Source organism: Entelurus aequoreus, linkage group LG07 (genome assembly GCF_033978785.1).
Source record: "Entelurus aequoreus isolate RoL-2023_Sb linkage group LG07, RoL_Eaeq_v1.1, whole genome shotgun sequence".
In the NCBI taxonomy this organism is placed as follows: domain Eukaryota; kingdom Metazoa; phylum Chordata; class Actinopteri; order Syngnathiformes; family Syngnathidae; genus Entelurus; species Entelurus aequoreus.
The window spans coordinates 14,240,892-14,253,391 of NC_084737.1; the positions used below are offsets into that span (position 1 = coordinate 14,240,892).

A 12,500-nucleotide genomic window follows, 5' to 3' on the forward strand; every position below is an offset into this window, starting at 1 on the left:
GTAACACCGTGTGTAAATATTTAATTGATTATTCGGCGTAACCCTAGATGAAGCCCACGTACTACTCACTACTGCTACCACAGTTTGAGAATCACTGTTATATATGATATATTACTTGATGTACTATTATGTAAGTATATTCTGGAAGCGCATTAGCAGAGTCTTGTCTACCTTTGGGAAGGGAAGGCCTGGACTGGCCAGATGTTACATTGACAGTAGAAGATGGGACGGACACTTCTCTGGAGGAAGGCTGCAAGTCTGTGTTGACGCGGTTAAAAGTGTCCCCGCGTTCAGTCCCCCATTGCGTGGTCTCCGCGTACCCTTGCTGAAGACAAGTTCATTAGAGTTCATCAGTTCTCCGCCTGAATTTACTGCCCACATTTGCACGTCCATACCTGTCCTTTACTGGGTCCTCTCTGGCTGGGGTTCTGCTCAACGGCAGGCTGGTACCCATAGCTGCCTATGGCATACCTCCCATTGTCACCGTTGTTTCCGTTGGTGATCCTGTTATATATCAGGGCTCCGTTCTCGTCCTCGCAGAACCGGCTGACCAACTTGGATTCCAGAGCTGACACAGAGAAAGCGACAAAAAAAAAACAACCTGATGTGAATGTGCAACCTTCGTGATCGAAGTTGAAGTCCAGTCACTTTCAGTCATTTCAGCGGCACTGCTTGATGAATATTCATGTTTAGGGATACATTTTGAGCCTAGAAAGATCTTCTTTCAATCCTGGGTCACATTCAGTGCAATTACACAACAGGGGGGAAAATGATGCATACTTATTTTGGGATTATTTACTTCTCTTTGAAAGAAAAGCTGATGCTCCAAATAAGGATGAGTTAAGCACTCAATTATTTATACCACTAATTATATATATTTTTAAATTCTTTATTCTATTCTTATTATCGGTCTCCTTGGACACATCCTCGCTCATCCATGCGGACTGGACACTGGCCAAGAGTTGGTGGGCGGCCGAGGGTGGAGTCTGGCTCTCTTGGTTGCTTTGTTGGGTCTGCTCCTGTCTCTGACCATGCTCCCCCCACCCCAGCAGACAATGGCGAAGTGAATATGTTTTTTTTAATGTTTTGTTATTCTTTTGTAGCTGTGTGTAGAAGTGGCTGGTTGCATCAGCTCTGCTCTTTTAATGTCCTTTGTGTTCTTTTATGTTTCCCTCTTACACAATTGTTTATGTGTGCTATGGCTATGAGTTTTTTTTTTCCTTGGCCTCAGTCTAAACCCCCTCTCCAGGGGCCCAGGCTTAGACTGATTTTTTTTTCTCACCCCCCATTTCCTCCAAATCACACAAGATATTTCAATATCTTGTGTGTGTGTTCCAGGTTCTGTAACAGCTTCTTCCCTCAAGCCGTAAGACTCTTGAACGCATCATAATTAAATTATCCCCTCAATTCCCCCCAAAATGGATTAACTCGCTGGAATAAAAAAGACAATATAACATACATCCATAAACGTGGACGCATGTGGAAAAGTGCAATATATTTATCTGTACAGTAATCTATTTATTTATTTATATATATTTATATATATTTATTTATTATATATATATATATATATATATATATTTATGTATTATTTATATATATTTATTTATTTATATATATTTATTTATTTTATATATATATTTATATATTATTTATATATATTTATTTATTTATATATGCACCTTATTGCTTTTTTATCCTGCACTACCATGAGTTTATGTAACACAATTTCGTTCTTATCTGTGCTGTAAAGTTCAAATTTGAATGACAATAAAAAGGAAGTCTAAGTCTCTAAGTCTAAATAACTGTCAAATAAAAATGAGCTCCATAATAGGTTCCTGCAGACATCACCTCCTTCTGTTGTTGACTTTTTTTTTCATACGGTGTTGATCTGGAATTAGTTGCTTCGGCATTTTGTTGGTGTGGCACCGGCCGGAGATGTTGACATGCGGAGTTTCAAGCACTCCTCATTCTCTAGCGGGTGACTTTTCAAATGATGCTACATTAGCAGTGCTGCTACTTTTTGTAGCAACGCTTTTGCCGCATAAATGTTGAACATATTCCCGCTTGAAGCCAAACCACCGCCGGACGATGCACCCTGTGCTGTTTTTCTTGGGAATTAATTCTTCCTCCATTTGTTACCAGATTCGCACCTTCTCTCTCTCGTATTACCACCCGCACCTCACCGTTAGCATCACAGCTAACGTTACCATGTCGCTACCTCTCTGCTCCGTGTGTAAGAAAGTGCGCTTGGTTTACGTCTCTGTGAGAAGGAGAGACAAGAAAGAGTGGGAAATGCATGCAGTGTAATGCCCGCAGCTAAAAGCAACTGCATGAGAACGTATACTCGAATATCACAATATAGTCATTTTCTATATCGCACAGAGACAAACCCGCGATATATCGAGTATATTGATATATCGCCCAGCCCTATCTCACACACTACTGAAATCCTTTCATTGACACCACTGAAATCCTCTCATACACACTACTGATTTTTTTTTCTCTCATTCACTCTACTGAAATCCTTTCACACACAGTATTGATATCCTTTCAAGTAGTGAGTAGTATTTTTTGTAAAATCTCATAGACACTAAAAACCTTTAATACGCACTTCTGAATTTGTTTCTCTCATACACACTACTGGAATCCTTACATATACACAAATTAAATGATTTCATACACACTACTGAAAATAATGTAAGTAGTGTGTGAGAGAATTTCAGTAGTGTGTGAGAGACTTTCAGTAGTGTTTGTGATTGTGTTTCAGAGAATAACAACTCAGTAGTGTGTGTGAAAGGTTTTCAGTAGTGTGTATGAAAGGTTTTCAGTAGTGTGAATCAATCAATCAATCAATGTTTATTTATATAGCCCTAAATCACAAGTGTCTCAAAGGGCTGTACAAGCCACAACGACATCCTCGGTACAAAGCCCACATACGGCCAAGGAAAACTCACCCCAGTGGGACGTCAATGTGAATGACTATGAGAAACCTTTTTATTTAAGTAGTGTGTGTGAGAGGATTTCAGTAGTGTGTATGAAAAGTTTTCAGTAGTGTGAATGAGAGGATTTAAGTAGTGTGTATTAGAGGATTTCAGTAGTGTGTATGAAAAGTTTTCAGTAGTGTGAATGAGAGGATTTAAGCAGTGTGTATTTGAGGATTTAAGTAGTGTGTATGAGAGGATTTCAGTAGTGTGTAAGAGAATTTCAGTAGTGTGTCTGAGAGATAAAAAATCAGTAGTATATGAGAGGATTTAAGTATTATGTATGAGAGGATTTCAGTAGTGTGTTTGAGAGAAAAAAAATATGTAGTGTGTATGAGAGGATTTCAGTAGTGTGTATGAGAGAAAACAAATCAGTAGTGTGTATCAGGATTTCAGTAGTGCGTATAGAAGGAAAAAAATCAGTAGTGTTTATGAGAGGATTTCAGTTGTGTGTGTAAGAGGATTTCAGTAGTGTAATGAGAGAGAGAAAAATCAGTAGAGTGTATGAGAGGATTTAAATAGTGTGTATAGGAGGATTTCAGTAGTGTGTATGAGAGAAAAAAAATCAGTAGTGTGTATGAGAGGATTTCAGTAGTGTTTATAGAGAAAAAAATCAGTAGTGTGTATGAGAGGATTTCAGTAGTGTGCATGAGAGAAAAAAATCAGTAGTGTGTATAAGAAGATTTCAGTAGTGTGTGTGAGAGAATCATTTTTCCAGTTTATGTGAGCGCATTTCAGTAGTGGTCATTCTGAATAATGTCCCTCGGGGTCCCTCATACTTCATGTACATTTTTACCCCAAAAATATTCCTGGCTGCGTCATGCTCCGTCACTGATTAGTGGCGGCCGTCATTAGTAATTGCTTTATCAAGCAAAAGGTCTTGGGTTCGAAACTCAGTCGCGGTATGGTTTTTAAATGTATGTTTTAATGATGTTAAAATTGTTTCATACGCTAAACTTTGGCATATTCATGAAAAAAAGTGGACAAAATCATGCAGATTGACAAAGATGTTGGATAATTATACATAAGCTACATATTTAATTACAGATTTGAATGTAAAAATACACAAACTAAAAAAAACCTCAGATTTACCCTAAAATTACATATAAAACTGTTAGGATTGTTAGTATGGATGTACACTTTAATATAACAAGCTACATATTTAATTGAAGATAATTACCATCATATTACAGAGAAAAATGTTAAATTGTTAGTATGAGCATAAACCTTTATATAACAGGCTACATATATTTTTCAACTTGAATGTAAAAATACACATAAATATTAAAAAAATAAGATTTACCTTAAAATTACATATAAAACTGTTAGATTGTTAGTATGGACATATACTTTTATATAACAAGGTACATATTTAATGAAAGATAATTACTGTAATTTTACATGAATTTGAAAGTAATTTAAAGGCCAACTGAAATGAGATTTTCTTATTTAAACGGGGATAGCAGATCCATTCTATGTGTCACACTTGATCATTTCGTGATATTGCCATATTTTTGCTGAAAGGATTTAGTAGAGAACATCGACGATAAAGTTCGCAACTTTTGGTCGCTGATAAAAAAAAAGCCTTGCCTGTACCGGAAGTAGCGTGACGTCGCAGGTTGTGGAGCTCCTCACATCTGCACATTGTTTACAATCATGGCCACCAGCAGCGAGAGCTATTCGGACCGAGAAAGCGACGATTTCCCCATTAATTTGAGAGAGGATGAAAGATTTGTGGATGAGGAAAGTGAGAGTGAAGGACTAGAGGGCAGTGGAAGCGATTCAGATAGGGAAGATGCTGTGAGAGGCGGGTGGGACCTGATATGCAGCTGGGAATGACTAAAACAGTAAATAAACACAAGACGTATATATACTCTATTAGCCACAACACAACCAGGCTTATATTTAATATGCCACAAATTAATCCCGCATAACAAACACTTCCACCCTCCCGTCCATATAACCCGCCAATACAACTCAAACACCCGCACAACACACTCAATCCCACAGCCCAAAGTACCGTTCACCTCCGCAAAGTTCATACAGCACATATATTTCCCCAAAGTTACGTACGTGACATGCACATAGCGGCACGCACGTACGGGCAAGCGATCAAATGTTTGGAAGCCATAGCTGCGTACTCACGGTACCGTGTATCCAACTCAAAGTCCTCCTGGTAAGAGTGTCTGTTGTCCCAGTTCTCCACGAGCCAATGGTAAAGCTTGAATGTCATCGTTCGGGAATGTAAACAATGAAACACCGGCTACGTGTTTGTGTTGCTGCAGCCTTCCGCTAATACACCGCTTCCCACCCGCAGCTTTCTTCTTTGCTATCTCCATTGTTCATTGAACAAATTGCAAAAGATTCACCAACACAGATGTCCAGAATACTGTGGAATTTTGCGATGAAAACAGACGACTTAATAGCTGGCCACAACGGTGTCCCAAAATGTCCGCTGCAATCCGTGACGTCACGCGCAAACGTCATCATACCGAGACGTTTTCAGCAGGATATTTTGCGGGAAATTTAAAATTGCACTTTACTAATCTAACCCGGCCGTATTGGCATGTGTTGCAATGTTAAGATTTCATCATTGATATATAAACTAGATATATACAAAGTGCAATTTTAAATTTCCCGCCACACTTCCGGTTAAAAACGTTTTATTATGCTATCGTATGCGTGTGACGTCACGAGTGCAAGGGAAGTATTCGGAGCCCGGAGAATCCTATACAACAAGCTCTGTTTTCATTTCATAATTCCACAGTATTCTGGACATCTGTGTTGGTGAATCTTTTGCAATTTGTTTAATGAACAATGGAGGCTGCAAAGAAGAATGTTGTAGGTGGGATCGGTGTATTAGCGGCTGGCTGTAGCAACACAACAAGGACTACTTACTTGGATAGCAGACGCCTAGCCGAGGCCAGCCGCCAAACCCACGGATGAAGACCTTCGTCGCGCCGTCGATCGCTGGAACGCAGGTGAGCACGGCTGTTGATGAGCAGACGAGGGCTGGCTGGCGTAGGTGGAGCGCTAATGTTTTTATCATAGCTCTGTGAGGTCCGGTTGCTAAGTTGCTAAGTTAGCCTTAGCGTCGTTAGCAACAGCATTGTTAAGCTTTACCAGGCTGAGAATTATTAACCGTGTAGTTACATGTCCATGGTTTAATAGTATTGTTGATCTTCTGTCTATCCTTCCAGTCAGGGATTTATGTATTTTGTTTCTATCTGCATTTGAGAACAATGCTATCACGTTAGCTCAGTAGCTAAGTGTGTCACCGATGTATTGTCGTGGAGATAAAAGTCACTGTGAATGTCCATTTTGCGTGCTCGACTCTCATTTTCAAGAGGATATAGTATCCGAGGTGGTTTAAAATACAAATCTGTGATCCACAATAGAAAAAGGGGAGAGTGTGGAATCCAATGAGCCAGCTTGTACCTAAGTTACGGTCAGAGCGAAAAAAGATACGTCCTGCACTGCCTCTAGTTGTTCACTCTAACGTTCCTCATCCACAAATCTTTCATCCTCGCTCAAATTAATGAGGTAATCGTCGCTCCGAATCTCTCTCGCTCCATTGTAAACAAAGGAAAATTGTGAGGAATATTACCTTTATTTGACGTCACGCTACTTCCGGTACAGGCAAGGCTTTTTTTTTATCAGCGAGCAAAAGTTGCGAACTTTATCGTCGATTTTCTCTACTAAATCCTTTCAGCAAAAATATGGCAATATCGCGAAATGATCAAGTATGACACAGAATGGATCTGCTATTCCCGCTTCAATAAAAAAAAATTCATTTCAGTAGGCCTTTAAGAAAACAGAAAATGCTATGTATAATTAATTTGGTATTTTTCTGTAAAAAAATTAGAAATATACATAGTTTGTTATTACTTGCATATTACTTAAAATAACAGGCGGATTGTTTATTTACATATAATGTCTTCAATTCTACAGTTTTATTTTTTTTTTAAATTAGAAAAATTACAGTAGAAATTTAGAGTAAATTAACCATAAAAATAGGAATTTTTTTTTTACAGTGTAGTTATTTATGTGGTGCTGGGGTAATCATGATTTCAGCCTTTGGAAGCTGCTCGGGGACAATCAACTTTCGACCTGGGTTTTTGTCAACTCCCTGATTGACCTTCCTCATTTTCCAGAAATAATCGTGAGAATAAATTGGAGGTTTTTTACCTGGCAAGGTGTTGAAGTCATCGATGAGGAACATGTGCTCGGCGTCGGGGTCGGACGCGATCAGATTGAGCTCTCGGAGGAACTCTGCCTGCGTGGGGTCCGAAGTGTTGACGATACCGAGGGCAAACATCTCGATGTTGGCGGCGTGGGCTTCCCGCACGGCGATGTCCACCTTCACCGGCTCCCGCTTGTCCGCCTGTCCGTCGGTAATCACGATGGCCACTTTGCCCACGCCCAGGCGCGAGCTGTAGAAGGCCTCCTGGGTGGCTTTGCGGATGGCCGTGCCCGTGTAGGTGCCCTCGCCCATGTAGGGGATGTTCCTGACCGCCTGCTTGATGTCCTGTTTGTTCACGTAGCGGGCCAGGTTGAACACCAGCTTCACCTCCAGGCTGTACAGCACCAGGCCGATGCGGGTGGCGTTGCGGCCCACCGTGACTCTGTCCACCAGGGCGGCGACAAAGTCTTTGATGATCTCAAAGTTGTCCGGACCGACGCTCTCTGAGCTGTCGATGACAAACACCAGCTCCGTGGGCCTCTCCTTACACTTTACCCCACACCCTGGAACCACAACAGGCATCTTACACTTTGCTTTACATACAGCCACGATCAAAAGTTTACATACACTTGTAAAGAACATAATGTCATGGCTGTCTTGAGTTTCCATTAATTTCTACAACTCTTATTTGTTTGTGATTTTGGAGCACATACTTGTTGGTCACAAAAAACATTCATGAAGTTTGGTTCTTTTATGAATTTATTATGGGTCTACTGAAAATGTGACCAAATCTACTGGGTCAAAAGTATACATACAGCAGGCCTGGCCCTAACCAATCTGGCGCCCTAGGCAAGATTTTAGGTGCCGCCCCCCCACATCGGCAGTGAAGTGTACATACTCACAAGAAACCGAATAGCTTTGTCTTTGACCTTTTTTTTTTACTTAAAGAAAGCAAATTAACATATTATATGAGAATGTTATGTTATGATTATCTTTAACCGAATCACAGCAGTGCTCAAATTAAAAAACAGCATTCCCTCTCATGTGATATTGCTTAATTAACATTAATGATGTGCACTTTAACAACTAGGCTTACAACTATACCTAATATATAAAGGGGTGGAGAAGTGACTATTACCTGCAGGGCAAACATTAGCTAACCAGAAGGCAATAACAATGTAAACAGAAAACACCTGCTGAAAAGATCTAATACAAATGTCCCTGAGGAATGTAAGGTGGGAGTACTGTAATTACCTAACGTTACATTATTATTTTCCATAACAATTTAGCCCCCTCCACAATATTAACCCGACGTTAAAACAGAACTAGCTATTTATTGATTAGCAATTGCCGAATCCTGTAACATTAGCTTAATGCTAAAAAGCCAGGTTACTATCACATTCTGTAACAGACAAATAATTTCATGTAGGCTAACGTTACCTCCCTGCTACCTCTGTCTTTTTCTCGTTTCTCCTCCTCTTCTTTTCTATTTTTTCTTCCCTGGGCACCTGACAGTTTTGGCCGTTTTGACATCTTGTGTTGATTTTTTGATGCGGTGACGTCCATAAACTGTCATGATACGGGAAGGGAGGGAGCGCACCGTGCGGGGGGAGAGGGGGCGTAATGTTGTAACAAATAATATTTTTATTAAATAGGCTATACTTTGCATTTTAATTAACGTGGGATTATTTTTTGTATTTAGAAATAATAGTACCAACTTTTTTTTTTTTTTTTCTCTCTCCAACATTTGTGGCACTGGCGTGGCGCCCCCTGATGGACGGCGCCCTTAGCATTTGCCTATACGGCCTATGCCACGGGCCGGCCCTGACATACAGCAATGTTAATATTTGGTTACATGTCCGTTGGCAAGTTTCACTGCAATAAGGTGCTTTTAGAAGCCATCCACAAGCTTCTGGTTGAATTTTTGACCACTCCTCTTGACAAAATTGGTGCAGTTCAGCTAAATGTGTTGCTTTTCTGACATGGACTTGTTTCTTTAGCATTGTCCACACGTTCAAGTCAGGACTTTGGGAAGGCCATTCTAAAACCTTAATTCTGGCCTGATTTAGCCATTCCTTTACCCCTTTGATGTGTGTTTGGAGTCATTGTCCTGTTGGAACTGTCACGCCAATTTTCTTCCCATTACAAAAACCTTCCTATCCCCCATTTACTTCCGGGGTCATTTCCTCTTACGTCATTTCCTCTTACTTACGTCATTTCCTCTTACGTCATTGACAGCGATCGATAGCACTTCGGCTTTGACTGCCCGTCGCTGTTTTTTTTGTAATATAGCGTTAACAAAACGTCTGTATTAATCGGACAAGTATTAATCGGACAAATTAACTTGAGGATATTCCTGACTGCACATTTGACTCGTGGACATATGCGGGAATTAATAACAGTGTACAATAAGTTCATTCATTATCAATCAACATTATCAAACTTTATTAAAACTAAATTCATTAGTTAAATTCAGTTTTTTTTAGTTCACTGTGTAAGTGAACTAAATTAAAATGACATTTATGTGCACATATGTACCTCAGTGAAGTCAGATGACATTTAACATTATTATATATGAATTAATATTAGTGAAATGGTTTCAACAATAATGTTGATTTAAAGTACAGACATTTAACAGTATTATATATTAATTAATATTTTTTGCACGTTACCACGAAGACAGAAGTTCGCAGCAGCAGCCCTAACACTACGCTTGAAATGTTTCGAAGCCTGCTGGTGTTTGACATAAGTCCCCTGGGAAAGATAAAGACAAATATCATTCAGTGACACCACCATTTTCAGGAGATTTGGATTCTATCGATCGCTGTCAATGACGTAAGAGGAAATGACGTAAGTAAGAGGAAATGACGTAAGAGGAAATGACCCCGGAAGTAAATGGGGGATAGGAAGGTTTTTGAAATGGGAAGAAAATTGGCGTGACAGAACACTCAACTGAGCCCAAGACCCAACCTCCGGCCTGATGATTTTAGGTTGTCCTGAAGAATTTGGAGGTAATCCTCCTAAAGAGGTTCCGCAGCCTCCGTAGCAGAACCTACAAATAATGTAACAGCTTCTTCCCTCAGTACGTAAGACTCTTGAACGCATCATAATTATCCCCTCAATTCCCTCCAAAATGGATTAACTCGCTGGAATAAAAAAAGACAATATAACATACATCCATAAACGTGGATGCATACAAAAAAGTGCAATATATTTATCTGTACAGTAATCTATTTATTTATTTATATATGCACCTTATTGCTTTTTTATCCTGCACTACCATGAGCTAATGCAACGAAATTTCGTTCTTATCTGTACTGTAAAGTTCAAATTTGAATGACAATAAAAAGGAAGTTTAAGTTTTTCATTGTCCCATTTAGTCTCTGTAATGGCAGCAAAACAGGCCCAGAACATACTACCACCACCATGCTTGACGGTCGGAATGGTGTTCCTGGGATTAAAGGCCTCACCTTTTCTCCTCCAAACATATTGCTGGGTATTGTGGCCAAACAGCTCAATTTTTGTTTCAGGGACAAAGATAAGACCTTCTGGAGAAAAGTTCTGTGGTGGACAGAATTTTACCGCTTTTATCATTAACAATAGCACACTGTGAAAACAACGACCAATCTTTTTATTTTACCATAAAAAGAACTGACAGTTCCATATTTTACTGTAAAATAACAGAACTACCTGTTTTCCATTCACAGCACAGTAAAAACAACTAACTTTTATGGTTAAAAAATGGCAAAAGGTTGCAGAATTTTACCACTAAAATTGCAATGCTACTGTTATTCCATTTCCAGTAATGCCCTGTAAAAATGACGCCTGTAGATTTTGACAGTAAAAAACTGGCAGCTTATTTGCCTGAATTTTACCACACTGATACAGTTTTTCCATTTACATTAATGTACTGTAAAAAAGACTACAGATTTTATGGTAAAAAAACAAACAATTTTACTATAAAACAGAACTACTGTTTTCCCATTTACAGTAATGCACTGTAAAAACGACTGTAACTTTTAGGGTTAAAAAATGGCAAAAGGTTACAATAAAAATAACTGGTACCGTTTTTCTTTTATTATTAATGCACTGTAAAAAACTAAAGTAAAAACGGTACTGTTTTCCCATTTACAATAATTCACTGCAAAAACAGTGTTAACTTATTTTATGGTAAAACAAAACAACTGCAGACGCCAGAATGTTACGTTAAATAAACAACGTAACTATTTTTTTCATTTACAGTAATGCACTGTAAAAACTAAGTCTGTAGATTTTGAAGTAAAAAAAAAAATGCATCTCAGGCGGCAAATTTTTACTGTAAAAATAAGTGGTACAGTTTTTCTAATACGCTGTAAAAACAACAGTTAAAACTGGCTGATGAGTCGCCAGAATTTTACTGTAAAAATAACAGCTACACCGTTTTTTCATTTATAGTAAAGTTCTGTAAAAATGATTTTACGGTTAAACTGGCAGAAAAGCTCCATCGTCAGAATTTTACCACTAAAATTACAACGCTATTGTTATTCCATTTACAGTAATGCCCTGTAAAAACGGCGACTGTAGATTTTAACGGTAAAAAACTGGCAGCTCATTTGCCTGAATTTTACCATTAAAAAAAAACAATGATAGTTTTTCCAGCTACAGTAATGTACTGTAAAAACGACTACAGATTTTATAGTAAAAAAAGACAGCTCAGATGCCTGAATTTTACTGTAAAACAGAACTACCGGTTTTACATTTACAGTAATGCACTGTAAAAACGACTGTAGCTTTTATGGTTAAAAAAATGGCAAAAGATTACAGTAAAAATAACAACATCTACAGACGTCGTTTTTACAGATACAGTTTTTCCATTTACAGTAATGTACTGTAAAAATGACGTCTGTAGATTTTACGGTAACAAAAACTGGCCGCTCATTTGCCTGAATTTTACCATGAAAAACACTGATACATTTTTTCCATTTACAGTAATGTACTGTAAAAACAACTTCAGATTTTACGGTAGAAAAATAAAATGTTACTATAAAACAGAACTACCGTTTTTTCATTTACAGCAATGCCCTGTAAAAACGACGACTATAGATTTTACTATAAAAACAAACAAACTGGTAGCTCATTTACCTGAATTTTACCATGAAAAAACACTGGGACAGTTTTTCCATTTACAAACCCTGTTTCCATATGAGCTGGGAAATTGTGTTAGATGTAAATATAAACGGAATACAATGATTTGCAAATAATTTTCAACCCATATTCAGTTGAATATGCTACAAAGACAACATATTTGATGTTCAAACTAATAACTTTTTTTTGCAAATAATCATTAACTTTAG

General features: G+C 38.4%; 1 protein-coding gene across 1 annotated transcript in view; it reads right to left on the reverse strand.

Annotated features, from left to right (window-relative positions):
• The window catches only part of LOC133653254 (collagen alpha-1(XXVIII) chain-like), a 96,178-nt gene that overhangs the window by 8,917 nt on the left and 74,761 nt on the right, over positions 1–12,500 (reverse strand). Inside the window, exons 33-35 of the mRNA XM_062052335.1 lie at positions 7,173–7,730; positions 396–568; positions 172–325 (exon numbers count right to left, since the gene is read on the reverse strand). Coding sequence (XP_061908319.1) covers positions 172–325; positions 396–568; positions 7,173–7,730 — 885 coding nt within the window. The remainder of the gene's footprint in view (positions 1–171; positions 326–395; positions 569–7,172; positions 7,731–12,500) is intronic.